This window comes from Alnus glutinosa, chromosome 6, assembly GCF_958979055.1.
Source record: "Alnus glutinosa chromosome 6, dhAlnGlut1.1, whole genome shotgun sequence".
Taxonomy (NCBI): domain Eukaryota; kingdom Viridiplantae; phylum Streptophyta; class Magnoliopsida; order Fagales; family Betulaceae; genus Alnus; species Alnus glutinosa.
The window spans coordinates 30,403,618-30,428,354 of NC_084891.1; the positions used below are offsets into that span (position 1 = coordinate 30,403,618).

General features: G+C 37.6%; 3 protein-coding genes across 3 annotated transcripts; 2 read left to right on the top strand and 1 right to left on the bottom strand.

The window, feature by feature from the left end:
• Nucleotides 1–1,463: 1,463 nt before the first annotated feature.
• On the top strand, nt 1,464–7,773 carry LOC133871021 (probable cellulose synthase A catalytic subunit 3 [UDP-forming]). Its single transcript, XM_062308356.1, has 14 exons — nt 1,464–2,061; nt 2,238–2,433; nt 2,538–2,743; nt 2,890–2,998; nt 3,140–3,314; nt 3,621–3,887; nt 3,976–4,321; nt 4,406–4,543; nt 4,631–4,756; nt 4,854–5,066; nt 5,192–5,483; nt 5,871–6,067; nt 6,164–6,514; nt 6,626–7,773. Exons 1-14 carry the CDS (start codon nt 1,981–1,983, stop codon nt 7,208–7,210), a joined length of 3,282 nt encoding a protein of 1,093 aa, XP_062164340.1. The 5' UTR covers nt 1,464–1,980; the 3' UTR covers nt 7,211–7,773.
• Nucleotides 7,774–10,015: 2,242 nt separating this feature from the next.
• LOC133870925 (uncharacterized) lies at nt 10,016–13,754 on the bottom strand. The gene is made up of 3 exons (XM_062308206.1): nt 12,612–13,754; nt 11,591–12,277; nt 10,016–10,932 (listed from the first exon to the last, which is right to left on the bottom strand). The coding sequence occupies exons 1-3, from the start codon at nt 13,635–13,637 to the stop codon at nt 10,348–10,350; spliced, it is 2,298 nt and encodes a 765-aa protein (XP_062164190.1). The 5' UTR covers nt 13,638–13,754; the 3' UTR covers nt 10,016–10,347.
• A 2,843-nt stretch (nt 13,755–16,597) lies between these two features.
• LOC133870210 (auxin-induced protein 15A) lies at nt 16,598–17,330 on the top strand. The gene has a single exon (XM_062307284.1). It carries the CDS (start codon nt 16,741–16,743, stop codon nt 17,095–17,097), a length of 357 nt encoding a protein of 118 aa, XP_062163268.1. The 5' UTR covers nt 16,598–16,740; the 3' UTR covers nt 17,098–17,330.
• Nucleotides 17,331–24,737: the final 7,407 nt, after the last annotated feature.

Genomic DNA, 24,737 nt, shown 5'->3' on the forward strand with positions numbered 1-24,737 from the left:
CCTATCTGTGTCTTGTTTTACTGTATTTATTTGCGGTCTTGTTTTTTGGTGTTCGTTCCAATAATCAATAGGGTCGCGTTATTCATTTGATGTATTCTGTTTTATTTATATTTTTTTTTATGGTGCTTTTTGTTAGGTTGTCTAACCCTAATTTGTTGTTCTTAGTTATTTTTCTTATGTTTATGTACTTAAAAAAAAAAAAATTTGTCAGAATAAATTTGTCACAAAAAAATGCATCAATGCCATGCGGCGCTTACGAGCAACTCTTTGTGTTAAAATTAATAGCTAAATTTAATCCATATACAACTCAAAACAAAATGATAATTTATAGGTCTAAATTACAATTAGTTGTAGTTTGAAAGTACAAATGCAAATGAAGTGAAAATTTGGGAGCAAAAATGTAATTTACCCCAAAAAAAAAAAAAAAAATTGACATAAGATTTTATGAGAAAGGTTTAGGATGAAAAACAATCAGCCAATGATTGACTAAAAGCTGACCGGGTTTTACTTATAGTTTTTTTTTTAAAAAAAAATAGTTAACCGGGCTTTAAGATCGGTGATCACCCCTCACCGGAACAGAAGGGAGGAAATAGTAAATAATATAAAAAGTAAAGTCAAAAAAAGTCCCCAAACGGCCAAACCTACAGTACAGAATAGATGTAGAGAGAGAGAGAGAGAGAGAGAGGGGCATGTGGTGGGGTGGGGTCGGAGAAATACAGCTAGCAGACCGTTTCGCGACGTGACCGCCTAAATCCACATGTGTAGCGTTGTTTTTCTCCATTATGTTTTTTTTTTTTCTTATGATTATTAATTATATATTGCAATTACTAATGTGTTCATGACTCCTCGTTCATTTTGAATTAATAAATTTGGTATATATAGTATTTTAAACGGGGTCCTACTTTATGACTCTTGCTTCATTTTTATTTTTTTTAGTGAAAGTTGATCGTGTGGATCGCCTTCGTCTCTGAACATTAATATTATTCAGTCCTACTTATTTTAAAAAAAAAATAAAATTATTCAGTCCTGTTTTTTGGCTAAGAAATCTTATTAAGTCCTAGTTTAAATCGGACGATCTTAATTTGACTGATAAAGAAGATATTCCCAAAGATTGAAATGACCAGCCTGTAATTATACTTTTTTAACTTTTTGTTTGGCAGTAAATACGTAACAGCCCAGTCCAAAAAAAAAAAAAAAAAAAAACGTAACAGTCTTTTTAACTGGTTAGTTTTGACTGTTAACTGCAATGTAATGCCTTAGCCTCTTAGGAATGGTTAATTGACGGATTAGCTGTGTCGGCGGAGATGTTTTTGATAATAAACAAAAAGATGCTAAAACAGAAACGAGTGGTATAAAGAAAGTTGCAGACAGAGAGAGAAAATCAGCAGTGTAATAATTAATGAGCTGGGAGTGTCATTTATTGATTATTTTCATTGTTTAAGTGAAAACATATATTGCTGATGTGATAATAATTGAAGTCGATTGGTTTTAGGTAGGAGTACCGAAATTGAACGAATAAAATAAGGAAGGAAGACTGAATTATTGGAGCTGAGGAAGGAGAAGAAATATCCCGTTTGATATTTTCACGGAAGAAAGGGAGGAGCTGTTGATATTGAGATGAGAAGCAAGGAATGATAAGAGAGAGAGAGAGAGAGAGGGCCACAAAAAGAAAAAGAGGGCGACTCTTTTGTAGCGAGGAAATCAGAGAGAAAGCCAGAAAGGAAAAGAAAGCTTCTACTGTAGCCATCAATTGGAAGGGTGCAGATGAGGGAGTAGAGCTTCACTACTACTGTCTCTTGCCTATTTTTTGCACTTTTCTTTTTTGTGGTTCTTGTTGTTGCGATAATGCCATCTGTTACTCCCTTTCTGATGGATTTCGTTCCGCTCAAGTCTCAACTATAAAGTTGGAAGAGTAGATCCTGGAGCCGACAGATCTGGGTCCTGAAATTAGTAAGGGGCTCGAGATTTGTAAGAGTAACAATGGAAGCGAGTGCAGGGTTAGTGGCAGGCTCTCACAACCGGAATGAACTCGTGGTCATCCGCCGTGACGGTGAATCTGCCGTAAGCCCCTCTTTCTTTCTTTCTTTTTCGTCTTCTTCTTTTGGATTATCAGTGTCTACAATTGCCATTTCCGTTCGTTGTTTATGCTGTTTAATGAGCTATCACCGACACACATAGTATCACACTTTTGCTAGAGAAAAATGTTAGATACTTAGATAGATTTTCTGGCGGTGCAGCCAAGGCCGTTGCAGCAGTTAAGTGGACAAATATGCCAGATATGCGGAGACGACGTGGGACTAACTGTGGACGGAGAGCTGTTCGTGGCCTGCAACGAGTGTGCCTTTCCCATCTGCAGAACTTGCTACGAGTACGAGCGCAGAGAAGGAAACCAACTCTGCCCTCAGTGCAAAACCAGATTCAAGCGTCTCAAGGGTCCACTCTCGGAGACTTTTTTTTTTTTTTTTTTTTTTCTTTTCTTTTCTTTTCTGTGTGTAAAAATTATGTAATTCCTACTTATGGATGGCCATACATTGCAGGGTGTGCTAGAGTGCAGGGGGACGAAGAGGAAGATGGCATCGATGACCTGGAGAATGAATTCAATTTCGATGCAAGGACTAAACAGGATATGCACCATGCTCTTGCTGCCGACGCAATGCTTCACTATGGCCGTGCCTCCGACTCCAATCTCCCTCATGTCCTTCATTCTACGCCCCAAGTTCCTCTCCTTACTAACGGTCAAATGGTAAGCCCCACCCGCTATTCCCATATTAACTCTTAATTGCTTCTCACCCTTTTGCCTTTCTTCAATTAGTCACCCATCAGTTAATTGATTTCCTTGTATGCTCTTGAGTTATTTGCTTTAATGCTTCTAGAGTTGTGTCGGTGCAGGTTGATGATATTCCTCCTGAGCAACATGCTTTGGTCCCTTCATTCATGGGGGGTGCCGGTGGAGGCAAAAGGATCCACCCCCTTCCTCTCTCAGATCCCGCCCTTCCAGGTAATTCCCGTTTAGCTTTGCACTTCCATACCTTTCGCCTTTGTTCAAATGCTCCCATCAGCTGCTAGTTCTTGGGTTGTTGCTTGTTTCCATCGACTCAAAACTTGAACATTCATCATTGGTCATCTTCCCAATTGGCAGTGCAACCCAGATCCATGGATCCTTCCAAAGACTTGGCCGCTTATGGCTACGGCAGTGTCGCTTGGAAGGAAAGAATGGAGAACTGGAAGCAGAAACAAGACAAGCTGCAGATGATGAAGAAGGATAATTCTGGCAAAGATTGGGACTATGATGGAGATGGCCCAGATCTACCACTGTATGTGCCCCCCAGAAACTTTTATTTTTTCTAATCCAGTTGAATGGAATTTTTCTCCCGTATTTTTTTGATATCATCGCTTGGACCAAGCTTTCTGCTAAAACTCTAATAGGCTCTACGCCCTTGCACTAACTTTTAAGACACATGTTTTCAAATTTGACTTCGGAATTCTGACGGTTAAAATGACTGCATTACCGTTAATCCCCTTAGACTTGCACGATATTTCAAATAATTGACAGTTTTAAATAGCGAAGGCCTGAGTAATGCTTATTGTGGCAAATCAATTATTTTTTGCTTGTTGATCAGCATGGATGAGGCAAGACAACCACTTTCTAGAAAGTTGCCTATTCCATCAAGCCGAATCAACCCTTACCGGATGATCATCATAATTCGACTCGTGGTTCTCGGATTCTTCTTCCATTATCGAGTCATGCATCCCGTACAGGATGCATTTGCATTGTGGCTTATATCTGTAATATGTGAGATCTGGTTTGCAATTTCATGGATTCTTGATCAATTCCCGAAGTGGCTCCCTATTGACAGGGAAACTTATCTCGACAGGTTGTCCCTGAGGTAAGGATCTGACCACTTTCGACTTCTGCAACTGTGATTATGGTATAGATTTTGCACATGTTTACACACCTTGTGTCTTGTTTGTCAGGTATGAGAAGGAAGGCCAACCTTCTCAACTTTGTCCAGTTGACATATTTGTGAGTACTGTTGATCCGTTGAAAGAACCTCCTCTGGTGACTGCAAACACGGTTCTTTCCATCCTTGCAGTGGACTACCCTGTTGACAAGGTTTCATGTTATGTTTCTGATGATGGTGCTGCTATGCTGACATTCGAGGCACTGTCTGAAACATCTGAGTTTGCAAAGAAGTGGGTCCCTTTCTGTAAGAAGTTCAACATTGAGCCACGAGCCCCTGAATTTTATTTTGCTCAAAAGATGGATTACCTCAAAGATAAGGTGCTGCCATCATTTGTGAAGGAGCGGAGAGCAATGAAGGTAATAAGTTGCAATGCGTTGAGTTTATCCTATTACTCCTTGCCAAACATATGTTAAACTTTTTTTTACTCATTCATATTGCAGAGAGAGTATGAAGAGTTTAAAGTTCGGATCAACGCTTTGGTTGCTAAGGCCCAAAAGGTCCCAGAAGAAGGTTGGACAATGCAGGATGGGACTCCATGGCCTGGGAATAATGTCAGGGATCATCCTGGGATGATTCAGGTACATTAATTTTAAGTTTGTCTTTTTGCGCAATTCTCATTATTGGCCCATTGTGACATAAGCACATGTTTGTGCAATTCTTGGTAGGTTTTTCTTGGCCAAAGTGGAGGGCATGACACGGACGGAAATGAATTACCACGCCTGGTGTATGTTTCTAGAGAAAAGCGACCTGGGTTTAATCACCACAAAAAGGCTGGAGCAATGAATGCATTGGTAAGTAATTTGAAAGAAGCCCTTTTCAACTCCATGTACCTTCTGGGCAAAACCTTATGTGTCTTGAACATGATCTATATTTATTTTTGTGAAACAGGTTAGAGTCTCTGCTGTGCTGACAAATGCTGCTTTTCTGTTGAACTTGGATTGCGATCACTATATCAATAATAGTAAGGCTCTTAGGGAGTCAATGTGTTTCATGATGGATCCGCTGCTTGGAAAAAGGGTGTGCTATGTCCAGTTCCCGCAGAGGTTTGATGGTATTGACAAGCATGACCGATACGCCAACCGCAACACCGTATTCTTTGATGTAAGCATGTATTTTTATAAACATTCATACAAATGCATTTCTTCTGCAGTTTAACGTGTAAACATGCATCATATTCTTTGTTCATCTACTTATGCAAAAATTAAAACATAAGCTTTCCATTCCAGATTAACATGAAAGGTTTGGATGGCATCCAAGGACCTATATATGTTGGGACTGGATGTGTCTTCAGAAGGCAGGCATTCTACGGTTATGCTGCTCCTAAAGCAAAGAAACCACCAACCAGGACTTGTAACTGTTTGCCGAAGTGGTGCTGTTGTGGCTGCTGTTGTTCTGGAAAGAGGAAGAAGAAGACTAACAAACCTAAATCTGAGATAAAGAAGAGAAATTCTAGGAAAGGAGACGTGGGAGCATCTGCACCTGTGTGCTCTTTGGAGGGTATTGAAGAGGGGATTGAAGGTAATATAGCTTATTAACATGATGTCTCACTTTGTCACCCAGTGCCATAGTGTAGTTTGAACCCCAATAAAGAACACTACCAAGTGGTTTGCTTAAGCTCTATCAAAATGCTTCACTGATTCCAAGGTGCAAAACAAAGAAAACTTTTTGTATTGTCATATTTTTTTTTTGGACAACTAAGGTGTTGGATATATGTATTGGAAAAGTGACATGTGAGAGGACCTACGTTATGTGTTAGGGTAAGATTACAGAAGGCTTACTGAAACGTTCTGTCATTTTATGTAAGTAATAGGTGAATTAAGCTAAGTTCTCCAAAGATTAATTACCATGTTATTGTCAATCAGGCTCAATTATCTTGTTATATAACTTGGAAGAGCTTGTATGCAGGAGTCGAAGGTGAAAATTATACTATGATGTCTGAGCTGAAGTTAGAAAAGAAGTTTGGACAATCTTCTGTTTTTGTTGCGTCTACTCTGCTAGAGGACGGAGGGACACTGAAAAGTGCTAGCCCAGCATCCCTGCTTAAAGAAGCCATCCATGTCATTAGCTGTGGCTATGAAGATAAAACTGAATGGGGAAAAGAGGTAACTACGAAGTTTGGAGTCATGTCCTCGCATCTTCCTTGACATTATCCTTTTGGCATTTGAATTTGTCTCAACGGAAATTTTGTTGCAACCCAGGTTGGCTGGATCTATGGGTCGGTTACAGAAGATATACTGACAGGTTTTAAAATGCACTGCCTTGGATGGCGATCAATATATTGTATCCCTGACAGGCCTGCATTTAAAGGATCTGCTCCCATTAATCTGTCTGATCGTCTGCATCAAGTCCTTAGGTGGGCCCTTGGTTCTGTTGAAATTTTTTTGAGCAGGCACTGTCCTCTCTGGTATGGATATGGAGGAGGCCTGAAGTGGTTAGAGCGCCTGTCTTATATAAATGCTACTATATATCCATGGACTTCAATTCCTCTGCTTGCCTATTGTACCCTACCTGCTGTGTGCTTGCTCACGGGAAAATTCATCACTCCTGAGGTATGAATTTTATATGTTTGATTGTTGACAGGACAGATTGCTTTTTATTATATGATGTTACTTGAGAAATATGTATAGTAAATTTAATATAGAGTTTTTTTCATATTGCAGCTGAGCAATGTTGCTAGCTTGTGGTTTCTGTCTCTTTTCATTTGTATCTTTGCGACAAGTATACTGGAAATGAGATGGAGTGGAGTTGGGATCGATGAATGGTGGAGAAATGAGCAGTTTTGGGTGATTGGAGGGGTTTCAGCACATTTATTTGCTGTGTTCCAGGGGTTGTTAAAGGTTTTAGCCGGTGTTGATACGAACTTCACTGTGACATCAAAAGCAGGGGATGACGAAGATTTCTCAGAGCTTTACGCGTTTAAGTGGACCACTTTGCTCATCCCACCAACAACACTGCTAATAATAAACCTCATTGGTGTGGTCGCCGGAGTGTCCAACGCAATAAATAATGGGTATGAGTCATGGGGGCCTCTGTTTGGTAAACTCTTCTTCGCCTTCTGGGTGATTGTTCACCTCTATCCTTTCCTAAAGGGTCTGCTGGGCAGGCAGAACAGGACTCCCACAATTATTATTGTTTGGTCAATTTTGCTTGCTTCCATCTTCTCCCTTTTGTGGGTTCGAATTGATCCATTCTTGGCCAAGTCAAATGGTCCGGTTCTAGAAGAATGCGGGTTGGACTGTAACTAGCAGCGCATTCGCTCCTTGGGCTAGTAGGGTCGGGTGATAGATGATAGAATATTTATCTTTTGATTGATGATACAACCAAGAAATATGTTTGGTGTGATGGGGTCTGCCAACTGTAGATTAATTGCGTGTGATGGGCGTGGATGCCTCTTTTCAACTCCTCGTTCCTTCGCTTTGGTGGAGGGAAATTCCAAACATGAGCTGGCTGCTGTTTGTAAGCTTTTGTCGGTGGGGGGAGACTGTTGGGAGCAGCTGCAACAGTGCTCTCTTTCATTCTTTATCAGCATGATTGATACATACGGGGAAGAGGAGGTAGGTGATTCACACTGCCGCTGCTGTGTAATATTTATTGTTACGGGTCTCTCTCTCTCTCTCTCTCTCTCTATTTGATTCGCAATAAAAGTGGCTGTGTCCTGCTGCTTGTAACTGCAGAGGCAAACTTCTGGGACATACTAAAGTGCTGGGGCTAATTGTTTGCCCTTTATGTTGCCATTGCCACTAAATGTAGCTGTCTTATTGTTCGAAAGGGTATAAGAAAAACTGAAAAAAGTTTCATTTGGGTTCAATTGAAGTACCGTTTTGTTTTGTTTTGTTTTTTAGCATAGATTTCGCCACAAATAGGTTGACGGTCATGTCCATTACCATCATTCTCCAGGAAGTAATACGCTTATTTACCGATTTTTCCTATAAATCTATCTTGCTCTGAATTCCGTCCAGCTATAGTAAATATATATTGAAATGGTAATCGAATTTAATTGGGTCAGATCCCAATGTCTGACCAAGCTCAATCAATTAGATCTAGTTCTTTTCTTTGATTACTTTGCACCTCAGCTTTTAGATTTGGTAGCTTCTCATGCTAGCCAAAGTCTGGTAAGTCGAGACGTTAAAATGGGAGCAAACGAAGTTGCCTATAGTGTTCGCCAAATGTAAGAACAAAGTATTTTTAAATTTTTAACATTCTCTCCTCGCAATAAAAAATAAAGAAATTTTTGAAAAATAAAATATTTAAACGAAGTCGTGGAAGTGAATAGTTTAAAAGTGAATAGTTTAAATAGAGAGCATAATTTAAGTGTTTTGAAAAAATAAATAGTTAAAATAGTAAAAGATAATTTTTTTGGGCTAAAATTGAGAGCAAATTTATTGAGAAGGCCGTGAATGCTCTGGAATGACCAACTTACCAAGCCCAATTAAAGGGCAACAAAGTGTAGATGCACTCGTTTGGAAGGCGGGTGTTCTTAGGTTCGGCGTGTCGTGAGCACGTGTTTTCACTCGTGAGCCCGTGTTTTCACTTCAAATTGGCACGTGTAGTTAGTCTGTCTTAGTAATGGGTTTCTGTCATTTTTCACTTTGGTTCTTTGGATTTTGAAGGTTTTTTTTGGACTACCCCAACCAACTATAATAGGGGACGGGTGATATCATCTTTTGCTGTTGTAAGGAAGTTTGAGTGGCATTTTACTTGTTTGACCATAGATTGAGATTTGGTGCATTAACTCTTTAGAGAAATGATATAAATACATTTCATACACATCTCATTTTTACATATTGGTCTCACAAATTCAATGATAAATTTAAAATTTGGTTGTATAGAGATGTATAGAAAAAATGCATGTGTATCATTTCTCTAACTCTTATTTAGACCGTTTATTTGAAATGAATCGAGCCAACAAAAAAAGGAGTGGCGGTTAGGGCGGATAACCACTCATTTGGTGGGGGGGGGGGCAATAGTCTATTTGACCACAAGGCTGGCGATAAAGTGACTGTCCGTTTATCTCCTCCTCAGCACCAACTCCCACCAGTTGGGTCTTCATAATAGCAAGTACTTCATGTGGACGAAATTCAGCTTATTCGAAGTGGCTTTTCTTCAGTATGCATTTCCATCGTAGCCATACACCGTTTGGCCTAAGATTGCTTTCGCTTGCTTATGCAACGACTTTTGTTCTTGATATTAAAGAAAACTGAATTCTGTACTACCCCATCACTCACAACACAATACCGTCTACATCGTCCAGCTCCCCTCCCACCAAATAAAATTATAATACAAGGGAAAAAAAAAATATTACAAGAAGAGAAAAAAATGTTATACACTACACTTTTATCTTATCTTGTTAATGTGTCAATGGCAATAGGCTGTTGGATCAATCCTTATTTCAAAAAAAAAAAAAAGATTCAAGGGTTATTGATAGTACCGCATCAGCAAAGTAGGATAAAAATAGAATAAAAGTATGGTGAATAGCATTACTCTTAAAAGAAACAAAGCGCCAATGACACCAATTTTTTTTTAAAAAAATAACAAGCTGGCTACATACAAATGTGAGTGACATGCGTGCTCGTGCACGCACACAAAAACAAACAACCATCTAGCCAGCTTGAAAGAATCTCAAAAAGAGAAGCCAGGGCTTGTGTTCTAAAGCTTAGAATACATTGGAATAAACCATGTAGCCTGTAGGAGTGGTTAATTATAAGTTAGATCTTAACCAAGACTACCAGGTGGAGATTCCTTTTCATGCAGATCTGATGAAGCCGACATGACGAACCATCAATTGCAAAATTAAAATTCTGGTTGAATCAAAAGAACACTAAAATTCCGGTATTAATATAAATTTTTATAACAACACGTTTATGCACCTTGAAGCTAGTAATTCAACCAGGGATTAGGTGAGACGTGGCCTTATGTGCAAAGAGCTGTTACAAAAGATCAAAGAAAGAAGGAAATACAAGTTGACTTGAATAAAATTAAGACTCACAAACTTGTCTGGTTAGCCAATAGCATTCACCAAATAAATTTAGATGTTTCATGTTAGAAATGACTTTGTATGAAGAACAAATAACATTGCAGAAAGAACTCAACAACAAATAAAGAGAGCAAGAAGATCATTCAAAAATAAAGAGGACAATAGCCCAGAAAAAGATCAAGAAAAAAAGAAGAAGCAAAAGATGACAATAGATAGAGGATCTAGATCCCAAACCTGTAATCATCAAAATTGTAGTGATCCACAAGATGTCACGTTTCAAGGCATCCGAGGGTTGGATAAATCATATATGACACAAAAAAAGATGACAATCCCTATCGTAACTCTTCAATTGATTATCAACAAAACATCCAACTGTGTTGGATGGTAGTGAAGGAGAAATTCCAATCGTCATGGTAGTGAAGGAGAAACATCTGTTGCCAGTTCTGCTAACTGCTTCCTTCCAAGATTAGATACAAGTTCCATGGAGATGAAGTGCTTTGGTAGATTTCCAAACTCTTCCACCTTGAAATTGTATACTGGTTGAAGTTTTTTAGCTTCAGAATCTGCTGCTTCAGCCTCAGCAAGTAGAAGGTCAGCTTCTTCAAGGTCACCCAACTCTAGAGCAGCAACTCTTTCTGCTGCAGCAGCACCAGCTATCAGAAGCAACCTCTGGAATCTAGCCATTGCTACCTCCTTTTCCTTGGATAAAATCAGGCTCTCAGTCTCCTGCAACCTGTTAACAGTGTCTTGAATCTCTTCCTCCAGCTTCTCAAGCTCCGAGATGTCTCTTTCCATCTCAGTCTGTATCCCTTCCTTTTCAACACTAGATGACTTTGCCTCGGCAGCTATTCGTGCAGCTTCCTTAAAATTTCTTGCAGCAGCAGCAACTTTCTTTTCTGCTTCCAGTTCTGGGACTCTTTTGTCTATGAAAAGAATCCGCTGCTTGAAGGATGTTATATCTTGCTGGATGTTTGACTTTCTTGAAGATAGTTCCTAAAGACAGAGCAAAAGAGATCTGTTCAACAAATGACGTGCTGAGAAGGGGAAAAGGGGGAGTGAAAGAGAAAGAAAGAATAAGGATTAAGGGGATTGGCATATGCTCATATATCAGCAAGCTAATAACTGAGTATGAAACTGAATATCTATGGCTTCTGATGCTCTGGCAAATGCACAAGCACAACAACATCTGCAGCCAAAACAAGGTGGAGAAAAAGAACAAAGAAGGCAAGAAAGGACGAACACAAATAAAAACAAACACCAATGACAAAAATGCAGTAATTCTCCAGGCTAAGTCTTTGGACCAAGAGTATAAATCAGGAACTTCTCACAAAGTTGAAGGGATTAAACTATAGTTCTTCAGTATAAGAGCAATGATTATTAGGGATCTGATCAACAACATAAGACCATTTGACGGTGTTTCTCAATACTCTGCTTATTCAAGAAAAAGCATATTCCAAAATAATGAGTATGGGATCAGAGTTTTACGTGTTAGCTGTTCTGAAAAAACACAGATCTATGAAGACCATAATTAACCAGTAGGTTTCTTATGGTAAGAAGTCTTCCATTGATATTTCAATAGGAAACCACATCTTCAACAGTTTTATAGTAACCTAAAAGTAAACCCATTGGAGAGTTAGCCAGCAAAATTAACCTGTAGGGAAGCTCTTGCAGCAGAAACTTCCTGTTGGAGCATTTGGACATCCTCAGAAAGCTTCTCCTCAGTCTTTACAAGCGTCAGTTTGTTTTCGCTGGACCTCAAAATGGAGGTCATCAGGCTTTTTCTCAGCCCAACAGCTTCCTGGTATGCTTTTGCTTCCTCTGCAGAAACCCTGGCAAGTTCTCTCAGCCGTGCACCCTTTTCTTCTTCCTGAGTAAAGAACTCGTCAATTTCCTTCTTTTTCACTAATAGAGCTTCACTTTCCAAGTCCGTCTGAGAAAGACATGATTGCAAGTTATCATACTTTGCATCAACGTTTGATTGCATCTCCTGAAAACCAGAGACCACATCAGCAATCCTTTTCTCAACTGCTTGGATGTTAGAATCATTTTCAGCAATCTCTTTTTCCTTTTGTTTCACCAGTTCAAGTAGTTTTTCCAGTTCATCAGTTAATACATCCTTTTTCCTACAAAGAAGTTCTTTCTTCCTTCTGTCATCTTCAATTGAATCCTCAATTGAACCATTCAATACTTGTCTAGCTTCATTTATTATATGTGATTCAATTTCTAACTCCATCTTCCTGACCTCTAAGGCTTCAGTTGATGAAAGCCATTTGTCCATCCCTTTGGAAGATGATACTTGTGCTGTCTTCAAGACTAAATCAGCATTATTTGCAGCATCCTGCAAAGAAGAGACTAAAACTAAGGTTTTAACGAATTAGGGGATTTGATAATTTATGAAGCTATCTCATATAAATAATGGCCAATTGTTACAGATGGATATTGGTATAGATAAGCAAATACAAAATAATGGTGAGAACTGACACAAAGTCACACTACCAAATAACCCCTTTCAACAAGTAAGCAAGTCTACTACTCATCTAGCATAACCCAAGACAGCCAACACGGCTTGAAAATAGCATTCCATAAGCACAAGCAACCTCACAATGGAGGAGAAGATGATGCACGAACTCTTCTTAAATTCTTTAAAAGAGAAAGAAGCAATGGGTACTCACCTTTGCGAAATGGTCGAGCAGTGAGACGCATTGTTCCTCAGCAGCAATCTGGGCTTGCAGAGCCTCGTGCATCTCGGAATCAATAGCATCAGAGTCGGCTTCTGCATCTCTCAAGGCAATGAGAAAAGCTTGTTTCTCTCTCTCGGCAGCGGCAAGGCTCTCGCTAACCCGCTCTGCCCTCTCAAAATCTTCGGCCTCACAGGCTTCTTCTAACTCCTTCTCCAGTTCCCGGTGCTTGACGGATGCAAGATTTACTTTCTCAGAGGCTTTTCTTCTACTCCTAATGGAATCCTTTCTGGCTGTAGATACAGAGGCCACCAACTCTCGAGCACGGTTGAGCTTCTCCGAGATTTGGGCATTAACATACTCGAAACTTAACTCTGAGGAAGGGCTAGGCTTTTGGTCATCAACGGCAGCAACTTCTTCCTCTTCTTCTTCTTGCTCTTGTTGTTGTTGTCGTCGTTGCTGAATATGATCATCGTGTTTTGATGTTTTTTCATCCTCAGCAACCAAAGCATCATGGGCATGGGATCCATTAGCAGTATGAATATGATCATCAACAGCGTCGTAAAGTGGAAGCGGAGGGGCATCCCTAGCATATCCGATTCTCAAGCCAGCTCGCTTTTTCTTTCTGGAAATCTGTCGGGAGAGAAGGGGGATTACTTGTGTCGTCGAATCTGTTGTTGGAATTGAAGCATCGATAGCAGTAGAAGAAGAGGAAGTCGGGGATGGATGGGATCGGGATTGGGATTGGGATTGGGTTTCGAGTGGAGTAACGATAGTGAGGTCAGAGAAGAGGTTCTCGTCAAGGGGCTGAGATGACGAATATGAATATGATGAAGATGACGTCGATGCTGTACTTGGAGCATCAATTGGTATCGGAGGACCTTGATTGTCGTGATGGTCTTCTTCTTCTTCTTCTTCTTCTTCTTTGTGTTGTTGGTCTGCAGCCAATTGGGAAGGGTCAAAGAGGACCATTCCCTCGAACAGCGAATCCATCTCTACATCTCTTCCCTTTTCCTCCATTTTTCTGGAATTTCGGGGTCAGAGATCGCTTCTTTTTTGTTTTTTAACTTCTAACTCTAAGCAAATCACTCCCGTCTTCTACGGAAACTACCATGAACAACAGTAGGGCCGAATTGTGGAAGGCTGTTTCCCTCGGCCACCTTTGAATTTCTAGATTAAAACAATCATTACCCAAAGCTCTCTGCTCCCCACCTTTCGAGGCCCAACTAGAAATCCTGTAATGGGCTCTTGACCTTGTTTTGGACTGGGCAATATAAAAACGGAAACAGGATCTTTTTCATTTTTCTTGCATTTGGCTCAAGTATGTAATTTTTTCAATAGTTTAGATTTAATTTTAAGATTTTTATGAAAAAGAAAAAGAGTCGAATTAAATTTGGATCGTTGAAAAAATTATACCACATATATTGTAGTTTTTTATACCACACATAAGCTAAATCCATGAAAAAAAGCTATTTTATAATCAAGATTACCTTTCACATATGCAGCGGAGGGCATATGGGCATATGCTATTACGTGGTCGTTGAATACGTTATCATGTCATTTAACTTTTTTAAAATTACGTAGCATCCCATTAAATATAATAAAATAAAATTTTAACCATGAAATGATTCTTCGCTCCATAAATGACTCATGAAATGAAATTGTGAGAATTTTTGTCCATCAAAACCAAGGAATGAAGAAGTGCTTTTTTTTCTTTTTCTTTTTTTTTTCCCTGGGATATTTTTGATAACTCTTGCTTGTGAGGAAATTTGACTTTCATCTTAAACCTTACTTTGCAGGGTGTTCAATTTTGTATGACCAAGTGAAGTAGTCATTTACATTTGCTATTTAATCAATCCTGTGCATGTTATACACATGCATGATAGATGCAGATCAACGAACTGTTTCATTATTAATGGTCATGGTATTCAATTCCCACAAAATATGAACAAATTAATTAGACGGTTTTAACGGATCAAACAAATGATTTGAGAAATAAAAAAATAAGATCTTCTTTGACTCTAATGGTTCCAGGACTTTGCATCACATGGGTAATGGATGGGGACTTTTGATCTATCATATGATGTCATGACTCTGATGATGCATTTTAATTTTGACTACCGAATTAAGTATACATAAGAATGCATACATGTATCTGTTAATACGCTCTAGTATTGTTAGTTATTATAGTAATGCTGTTATGCGTGCTCTCACCGCCTTGTGGAGTACCGAAGCTGAGATGGTTGCGGTGATAATAATTGGGCTTCTATATAGCTGGCTTAATTGACTTCTGCGCGCATCAAGCTACCTTCTGCTCCTTAACTAACTCTGAACTTTAGAGTTCACACCATGTGCCTTCCCATTTCTTCCCCGAAAATACTTCTTTATTGATTTTTTTAGTACCTCTATCGTGCATGGATCTGCTTCCTTATGCGAACAATGACAGCACATCCACTCAGCTCCATCGCTTGACGCCGCATCCTGTTCCGCTCCATCAGCTCGGCTCCCTCCCCTTGCATTTTCATTGCTGTTTTGTAATGACTTCAGAGAAAAAAATGCTAATCACAATATATGTGCTACTCCTCATCTTCCCAATATGGGATCGCCCATGACATTCTTGTCAGGGTCACATTATGTGGTGTTCTAGTACTATATAACTTAGTGTTATTAAGTGGTTTTGATACAATTTGTAACAATTTTAAAAAAATCGCCAGTCATATTTACACTATCATATCACTAAAAAATGACTAGTTAATTTGAAACTTTTTAAAAATTTATTATAAAGCCTAATTTCACCTAGTAACTAGACAATATATGACTTAGTATTCATAATTATCTTTATAAACAACCTACTTTATGTGTACTACTCGTCATCTTCCCGTGCTACGTACATGTTTCCTTGTTTCTCCTAGGCATGCGCTGGAAAAATTGTGTATCAAAGTTAAATGCAATACACACTTTTGTATACGGAGGAGTACTTGTAGCGACCCTCAATGTGGGACTAATATTTTGAGGTGATGTCAAGGCCTCTTTCATGTATTTTTCTGTGTCACGTGATGTTATTAATTTGGTTAGAGTAATGTTATATATCACATAATGTTATAAATATTTTACAAATATCTTACAAAGCTGATGTGTCTTAATTATATAACTAATATATATATATATATATATATATATATATAAGGCTGATCCAAAGGCTACTAGATATTGTCACGTCAGGTTTGTAATATATTTATGCGATGTTTGTGTAGTTATGGGAAAAAGTGTTAGTTATATATGCTCCATCACTCTAAAATGATTAATCAAGTTGTAATTAGAACTTCCTAAAATCATTTATAAATTTCAAACTCACTTGCTAAAGAAACTAATGAAAAGCTTAGCACTCATGAGTTTCTTTATAATCTACCCATTCCATGTGGCCGCCAGGCCGGGTGTGGGCAAATCATCTCTCAATGTGAGACTAAATTCATCTCTTAACGTGGAACTAACTTTTTGGGGGTGTCACCGTGTCACATTACTGGTGTGATGGATTTATTGAATGAGTAATGAAACTACATTTTTATCTCATAGTCATTTCACAATATTGACATGACGGTTTCAAATAACCTTTGAATTAGTTATTGTGAAAAAAAAAAAAAAAATAAAGGGTTAATTGGATTTGTTACATTACCATTGTTGAATAAAAATATAGTATATTACATTGAATATTTGATAATTTCCTAATTATTGAGCAAGTTATCTTAAAATAAACCGCGCGCTTCCGCGGGCCGGCTTGTTATTCCCCATTTCCCCGAAAGGCCAAGCTAGTTAGCTAACCGGCCGCGGCTGCGCCTCCATTCCTTTTTCTTACATTTATTTCTCCCTTCCCTATTTACTTAAGAACTCACCATGCAGCACGCAGTTCATTAATTGCCTGTTCCTCTCTCTCTATATATATGCCGTGCGTCTAGCATATAGAGATATCTGGCACTTAAAGATTAGAGGCATATCGAAGCGAAGCGCGCACCAGGTACGTACGTATCACAAGGGAGAAAGCAAGAGGACAAGCTAGAAATTCTTATTCGAATAGACAATTATATATAGTTGAAGAAGATCAAGAAGCATAAGAAGGGGAAGAAACATGAGGAGTGGCATTGTGAAGAAGCTGTTGTTCTGCGGAGCAAAAAGCTTCCCATCAGACTCAGACGCTGTCCCAGAAGGTCACGTACGCGTGAATGTTGGTAAAGACATCGTCTGCAAGTTTGAGATGGAAGCCAATTACCTCAACCACCCTCTGTTTGAGAACCTGCTTCGGCTCTCCGAGGAAGAGTTCGGGTATTCCTATGATGGAGCCCTGAGGATAGCCTGCGAGATCGATCTCTTCCAATACCTTTTACATCTCCTCAAGACCAGTAATCCCTCCGCCCATTACATGGAACTTCCCGATCTCGTTTCCAAGTTCTATAGTGCCACCGCCAGACATTTGCCTCCTCAATAATAACACACATATATTATATAACTAAATATTCGATTTCTCTTCTTCTTTTAATTACCATTGTCATTTTTGTTATTTCTTTTCCATTTTTTTTTTTTATACCCTGTAGGTAGGTAGGTTCGAAGTTATTCTTTCTTCAACATCCATTCTTGCCATGTTCTTTGACATGTAATGTAATACTTGGAAGATAATGAGCAAACAAACAGCAACTCGATCTGTACTCTTTCGCATGGACATTGACATTTTTTCTTATAGTTTTGATTAGAGAACAACGACACAATTGGTAGTTTATAGTAGATATTGACAATGAAAAAATAATTTAAAGGGATGCTTATATACGTGTGTACTTCTCCCATTTTGTTTTCATTTGGATTCGGCCGTCTCTTTTGTCTTTAGTTTCAGAGAAGTGCATGGATTAACAATTTTTTTAAAACAGAAAAAGAAAAAGAGAAGTGGGTTAAGGTCCCCGGATTACCTTGCCGATCGATAAGATCGATCTTAATTTGTTGCTTTGCCGGCCGTCTAGTATCTCCAGCAACATTACGTATATAGTTTAGCTAATTAAAAAGCACTATTTTCTATTTTACCGGTTACTTTTTCGATACAAATCCTAACAAATTTTTTATTACATTCTCTATTTTTCAAAATATTATTTTTCTGTGTGTGTGTGTTTTTTTTTTCTTAGACCAACGGTTTTCTTAAACCACCGTTCAACCATGCACCATTGCAAATAGCTTCAAAACCATTGCTAATTAGGAGAAAAAACCACAAAATTCAGCGTGACGATCAACAACATGAAGCATTGTTGAGTAGCCACCAAGAGCAAGATTTGAAACAAACTCACAAAAAGCAAGATCTGAAACACACTCACGACAGTGAACCCAGGAACCAAATCTGAAGCTGTAATACCCAAACTATTAATTATGGTTAAGTAAGGTTTATGATGTGAACCAATTAATACAAAACACAGGAAAATGATAATTAAATTAGCTCGTTCAAAGGAACCGTAACTTCTAATGACTGTTTCGAGTGAGTCAGAAACTCCCAAAAACACAATAAACTGTATTTTACTTAACAATAATCGACATACTTTTATTCATTAATAATCCTCTTTAAATAGAGGAGCAATATATAATACTGATCGGTTACAGAAATAACTATTAATCAAAATAGGACTCTTAAACTATCTAACTAACTCAACATACTTTCATTCATTAATAATCCACTTTAAATAGAGGAGCAATACTGATCGGTTACGAAGATAACTATTAATCAAAATAGGACTCTTAAACTATCTAACTGACCGACTAGGATTAAGACGGACTCTATTAAATTTAGACCAGGACTCCATACACTAAGAATTTGACTCAATCTTAAACTGGAAGATTTAACTCCCCTTATTAAACTCTAACACGAGTTAAGACCAAATGATGATGATCATATGATCATACACTTCCCCTAACAATTTCCTTGTCCCCAAAGAAAAAATTCTAGCCTTTTTTTTTTTTTTTTTTTCCCGCATACTATTACTTCTCTTTTGGTGCCACTTCACTTCATGTTTATCTTGGTTGCTTTGTTTGAAGTCACGTGACCCAATGTCTTCAACAAACTATTTTTTCTTTTTCCGTTTCCTTCTGAAGCCAAGCAAGAAGACAGGACATTTCTTCTTCTCTTTCTGAACCAAATAAATTTGCTTGAAAAATAGAAACAACAAGAACATAAGAACAAATTAGTAGTAGGTGCGGCCTAGGACGAGTTTTTGGGCTTTCGGCAAGGTGCTCTCCCAGCGGTGGACTGATAGCGAAGACGGATGACACGGGCGACGCGTTTGGAAGTTTGGGTCCGTTGCTTTCTGGATTTGCAACTAGGGTGGGTGGATTTGTGGCCGATCAACAGTGGTTTGGTTGGACATCGACTTTGATAGATCTTTGTTACTTCAACAACTCTTTTCTTCCTCTTGAGTGTGGCAGTCAGTGGGGTAGACGTTATGGGCAAGGATTGGCTTGTTGGAGAGGGGCATGGTGGTGAAAAACTTTCAAGTTTTCTCATATGCGTGCTCCTCTATCTTTTTGTTGAATTTTTCCTTTCACGTGAGGAATTCTGACCACATCTTTTGGAAAGACATGATAATGAGTATGGATCGGTGATTGCTGTAGAAAACAATCAACCTAACTCTGATACCAATTGATGTGAACCAATCAATACAAAACACAGGAAAATGATAGATTGGCTCGTTCGAGAGAACCATAACCTCCAATGACTGTTTCGAGTGAGCCAGAAACTCTAAAAAACACTGTAAATTGTATTTTACTCAACAATAATGAACATACTTTTATTCATTAATAATCTCATTTAAACAGAGGAGCAATACTGATCGGTTACAAAGATAACTATTAATCAAAATAAGACTTTTAAACTATCTAACTGACCGACTAGGTTTAAGACGGATTCTATTAAATCTAGACTAGGACTCTATTAAGAATCTGACTCAATCTTAAACTGGAAGATTTAACTCCTCTTATTAAACTCTGACACGAGTCAAGACCAAATAATGATGATCATATCTGCTTAATTAATGTTATTAAGATATAAAGTTTGGTTAAGGAATTGATTTTTTATTTTTTGTCCTAGCTGAACATTCGATCTTATGACGTATGTCATTGTTCAGGCAACATATTTTGTGTCAGAAGGTTCACCGAACGTTCAACCATAGGGAGTTGAACGTTCAACTTAACCTAAAATCGTTGGATAATACAGTACATCGAATGTTCAACAAAAGTAGATAGAGAGTTCGACGTTTAACAGAATTGTGTAAGGACAACTCATTATTATTTCAGATTTCCAGGACTATAAATACCCCACCCCCTATGCCCCTTAGCCTATTTCCACCATCTCTTGATCCGAAAATCTCTTATGAGTGTGTAAGAGTGCTTTGAAGGAGGAATGAACTATTTTCATACCAATGAGGTAACTTTCTTAGCTTAGTTCGTTTTAGTAGAGTTGTTGTGTTGATTACTTATTGTTTTGATAATAGCTCTAACTAGTTTTACATCTTTCCTTGGTTTTAGCTTTAATGCTAGATTAACAATGAATTAGTGACTTAATGAGATTTAACGAACCAAGTTTTGCATAAAGGTGTTATTATGGCTCATGACTATGTTAAGAATCATATTAAGGCCTTAGGACTTGCCTAGATATGGTTCCATGGCTTTTAGATTTGGAAATGAGATTTTGCCCAGCACAGAACATTCGACCCTTCACTGGACGAACATTCGATATCAAGGTCGAACGTTCGACTCTTCTGTCTGAATGCTTGATAGTCGGGCAATGAACCTGTTTTGAGCCTATTTAAAACTTAGGACTTGTTTAGCTCGGGCTTAGAACTAATGGTAGGTCTTTTCTCAGATTTCGAAGTTGACGAGTCCCGAGAGGTTTTTGTGGAAGAACCCTACAACGCTGGTGAATGAAACTCACATGGATACTTGCTATTATGTTTTCCCATACAGCACGATTATTTTGTGCACCAAACATGCATGTTTACAACTCACATGAAATACACTTTTGATTAATGTGAACTGTATTTAGTGAAAATAAGTGATCAATAATAAGATAATGAAAATGATAAGTTTATAAAAGCATGCATGTAAAAAGTAGTGAATATTAAATTGTATTGTATGATATAGTACATCGGCACATGTGGGATAATGGTAATTGGCTTACTATTATATAGGTTAACCCTATGGTCAAAGATATTTACTTTTATGTTTGACCTTAGATCCAATGGTTGTTTTGTGACCGACGCACCATGTATGAATGGAGTCACAATTACGGCTTTGCTAGTAGTGTAGGCCATCCGAGGTCGGGCTCAGTTGGACTACTAGTATATAATGGTATGCGTATAATATATGGGGCACCGATGTTGTATTACATGTCCCTCGGAATAGTGTCAACATTGTTGAGAATGGGCTAATATCATGAGTACACCATATGGAGTTGAATTATGATATAATTATGGGTTAACTTCATATAAGGGTATCAAACTATCGCGCATTTTGATGGAAGGGTATCAAATTATCATTTCTCTCGAACCAAGGTATTAAACTATCAAAAACCCACACGTAAGGGTACATATTTCGTCAGGATTCAGTGTTAAATCCTGACAGAAGTGGAATCACGTGACTTCCACGTGACTTTTTTAACCTCTTCTCCCAATTTTGCCACTCTTTTAAATGTTTATGTTTTTCACTTAATATACCTTAACTCATACACGTGCCATGTTTTCCCCATTTATGTTCGTTTCCTTCCCTTTTCTCCGATTTTTGCTTCATTATTTTTCCTTTCCTTTCCTTTTCCTTTTCGTTTTTTTTTTTTGTTTTTTTCTCTTTCTGTTGACTGCTTGGTTTGCGAGGAAATGACAAAGGACCAAACGCCATGCCTTTGCTGGCTCTCTTTCTTTCTTTTCTCAATATGTGAAAGAGAAAAGTATGAAAGTAACGATATACATTTCTGAAGAGGAGGACTCAGATTGTGCTGGCTTCGGTTGTGCAACTAGATCTCGTTGGAGGGGGAGTACCGGCCGTTCACGCCAAAGGATAACGGTCCCAAGTGCATGCACACTGAGAAAGAGACTTTGTTTCAACTATAACAATTCGACTAGACTTGAACAAATTAAGCAGGAATTCAATCACAAATTGACACAAAATCCTAAGTAGCAAAACCTTTAGGGTTTGAATAGAGGCTTCGTTCATAGCCAATTCAACTTTGTAACCATAAGCATTCATATAAAGCAAATAACAGAGTAAAGGAGGTTGTTTCGTTGCTGAGGAAGTGTGGGAAAAAAAAAATTAGAATCCAACCAAAATCGCCACTTTTCAGATTCAAATAACTCAATTTTGCTTCACACACACACACACATATACACACATTACAAGGACAAGACTTCATTTACAACGACTTATAATTTCTGAGAGAAAATCAAAAGAAGAAATTTCCCGAGAAAGTTAAGAGAATCCAAAAATCAACGTTCTAAGATTTATGAGTATGTGTTAGTTTTGATCCTTGAGGACAAAAGACATCAAAATAAAAAGAAAAAATGGCCGCTTTTCTGTTATCTTCACCCAAACCCCTTCTCTCTCTCTCTCTCTCTCTCTCTCTCTCTCTTTGTTCTGTTTCTTTTCACCCTACTTTGGCTTCTTTGTTGTTTGTGTATTTGCTACTCAAAACTTGAAAGTAAATCATATTTTGGGTATGTGTTAGTTTTGATGCTTGAAGAAAAAAGACATCAAAATAAAAAGAAAAAATGGCCGCTTTTCTGTGATCTTTTGCTTGATCGGTCGGAGCACACAGAAAGAGGGACGAGGGACTAAGAGAGACAGAGAGGGACTGGGGACAGTTTAGGTAGTTTAGGTTAAAAAAATTACGTGGAAGTCACGTGACTCGACTTCTGTCAGGATTTAACACCGAATCTTTACGGAATACCCTTGTGTGAGGGTTTTTGATAGCTTAACATCCTAATTATAGGGTTAACTTCATAGAAGAGTACCGAACTATCACGCGTTTTGACGAAAGGGTACCGAACTATCATATACTATATCTATATTGCATTGCATCCATTACAATTTTGTAAATAAGGAATTATAACTGTATATTGCTGTATGTGATTTATATCTTAAACATCTGAGTTCACCATATGATAATATGTGCATCATGCGTATTTATGCTCACTAAGTCGTGGACTTACGTTTGTATATTTCCACCTATAAAACATGTGTTGTTCTACAATTAGTTTCGATAATTACATTTTCAAAGATGATGATGGTGCGTTTAGAGGATCTGATACGGTTTATCTTTGAGGAGTTGGACCCTGTTTGGTTGAAGTCTATGTGGGATGGAGATGAGAATACCCATCATGATATGATTAAAATTGTTCATTTATTGTATCTTCTTAAAACTTGGCCTTAAATCTTTATGCTTATTTATGACTCTTAGACTCGGTTTGTAATATTTAAGCTATGTTGGAAACTGGTCTTCGATTGTGACATTTGTAGACTTATCTATGTTATGATGTTTTAGTCTTACTCTGGTTGTTCATATTATGAATTCTGAGTTTTAATTGTTATCTTTGTGTTATATGTGAAAACTCTTCCGCCTAAGCAAAAAGACCCACCAAAGTAAGGAGTTTGATACGGGGATTATTCTCCCATTCATGGATCACAGATGCAGACCCTCTTTGGAGAGGATGAGTCTAGACAGAGATAGAGATGAAAAAGAGAAGATTAAAAAATTGGAACATTTTCTTACATTATCTGAAGAAAATCTGCTAGAGGTGAAAAATGCATCATATTAGTTATATTTAACTAATGTGAGGCTTTTAGAGAATCTTGAAGATGGTCTAAAAAAAAAAAAAAAAAAGTTCCTTTCACTTCCATCTCATTTCCTTATTTTGTGGCCACTAATTTCTATTTTCGATTTTATTATATGTAAATTTCTATAAATTGAAGAAAATGAATATGTTCTTTTGTGAGTTTTCTATTTTTGTTTAGAATTTTTAAATATAATTAGTTGTTATATCTGTACTTTTCCATATTACTCTTTCTTTCTTTTAACCTTTGCACATATACGTATACATATATGTTACTTATTAGTAGGTTACTTATTCAATTTAAAAGTTACTCGACATGTTTAGTTGAAGAGACATGATACACATACATATTTTGTTCATCTCTTTTTTAAATTAATCATTTCTCTTAGTTGAAACCCTACCCCACCCCAAACAGTTATGAAATTACGTCAATACTTCCACATATTATGGGTAACGTAGGAGACATCTCTATTGTCTCCTAGGAAAATTCTTAGAATTACTACTTTTTAGCTTTCAATTTGCCTCTGACCATCAAATGAAATGTAAATAACCCGTCCTCCTCTTTTGAAACAAGGGACACTTGTGGCTTTGTTGGTGCTTGAAACAGTTAAATTTTGAAAAAATTACTAAATTGGTAATTGAAGTTTAAGTTTGTATGAAAACTCGATATGGTATCTCGTAGTATCAAATCCATCATTCTGTTTAACTCCGTATAAATTTGGTCTATTTTCTATAGAGCTCATCCAAAATTATATTTCTACCCTTAAATAAAATTATGAAAAAAAAAAAAGGGGGAAAAAAAAAAGAGTCTCAAATAGAAAATTTACAAAAAGTTATAATAATAATAATAATAAAAGCTATGAGGGGAGGCCTTCGGCCCTCTCCTTGGAGGGATGGAGCGATGAGGGGGGAGGCCACCCCTCATGTCCTCTTTTTTGTTTTGATTTTGTTATTTATTTATTATTTTTTTGTAATTTTCTATTTGATGTTTTTCTTTTTTAATAATTTTTTTTAGTTGAGGGTAGAATTATAATTTTGGCTGAGCTTCATAAAAAAAAAATAAAAAAATAATAATAATAATTAGACGAGATTTGGAAGGAGTTGGAGGGAATAATTGATTTGATACAAATTTAAACACTAGAGACCAATTTAATCATTTTTACCTATTTTTCTTTTATCTACCGTGGCCTTTACCGTCATGCCCCAAGCAAAGCGATTCCCAATAAGTCAATAGAACTTTTTAAAAGGTGAAACGTTCTAACTCAATTTAGACTATGTTTTC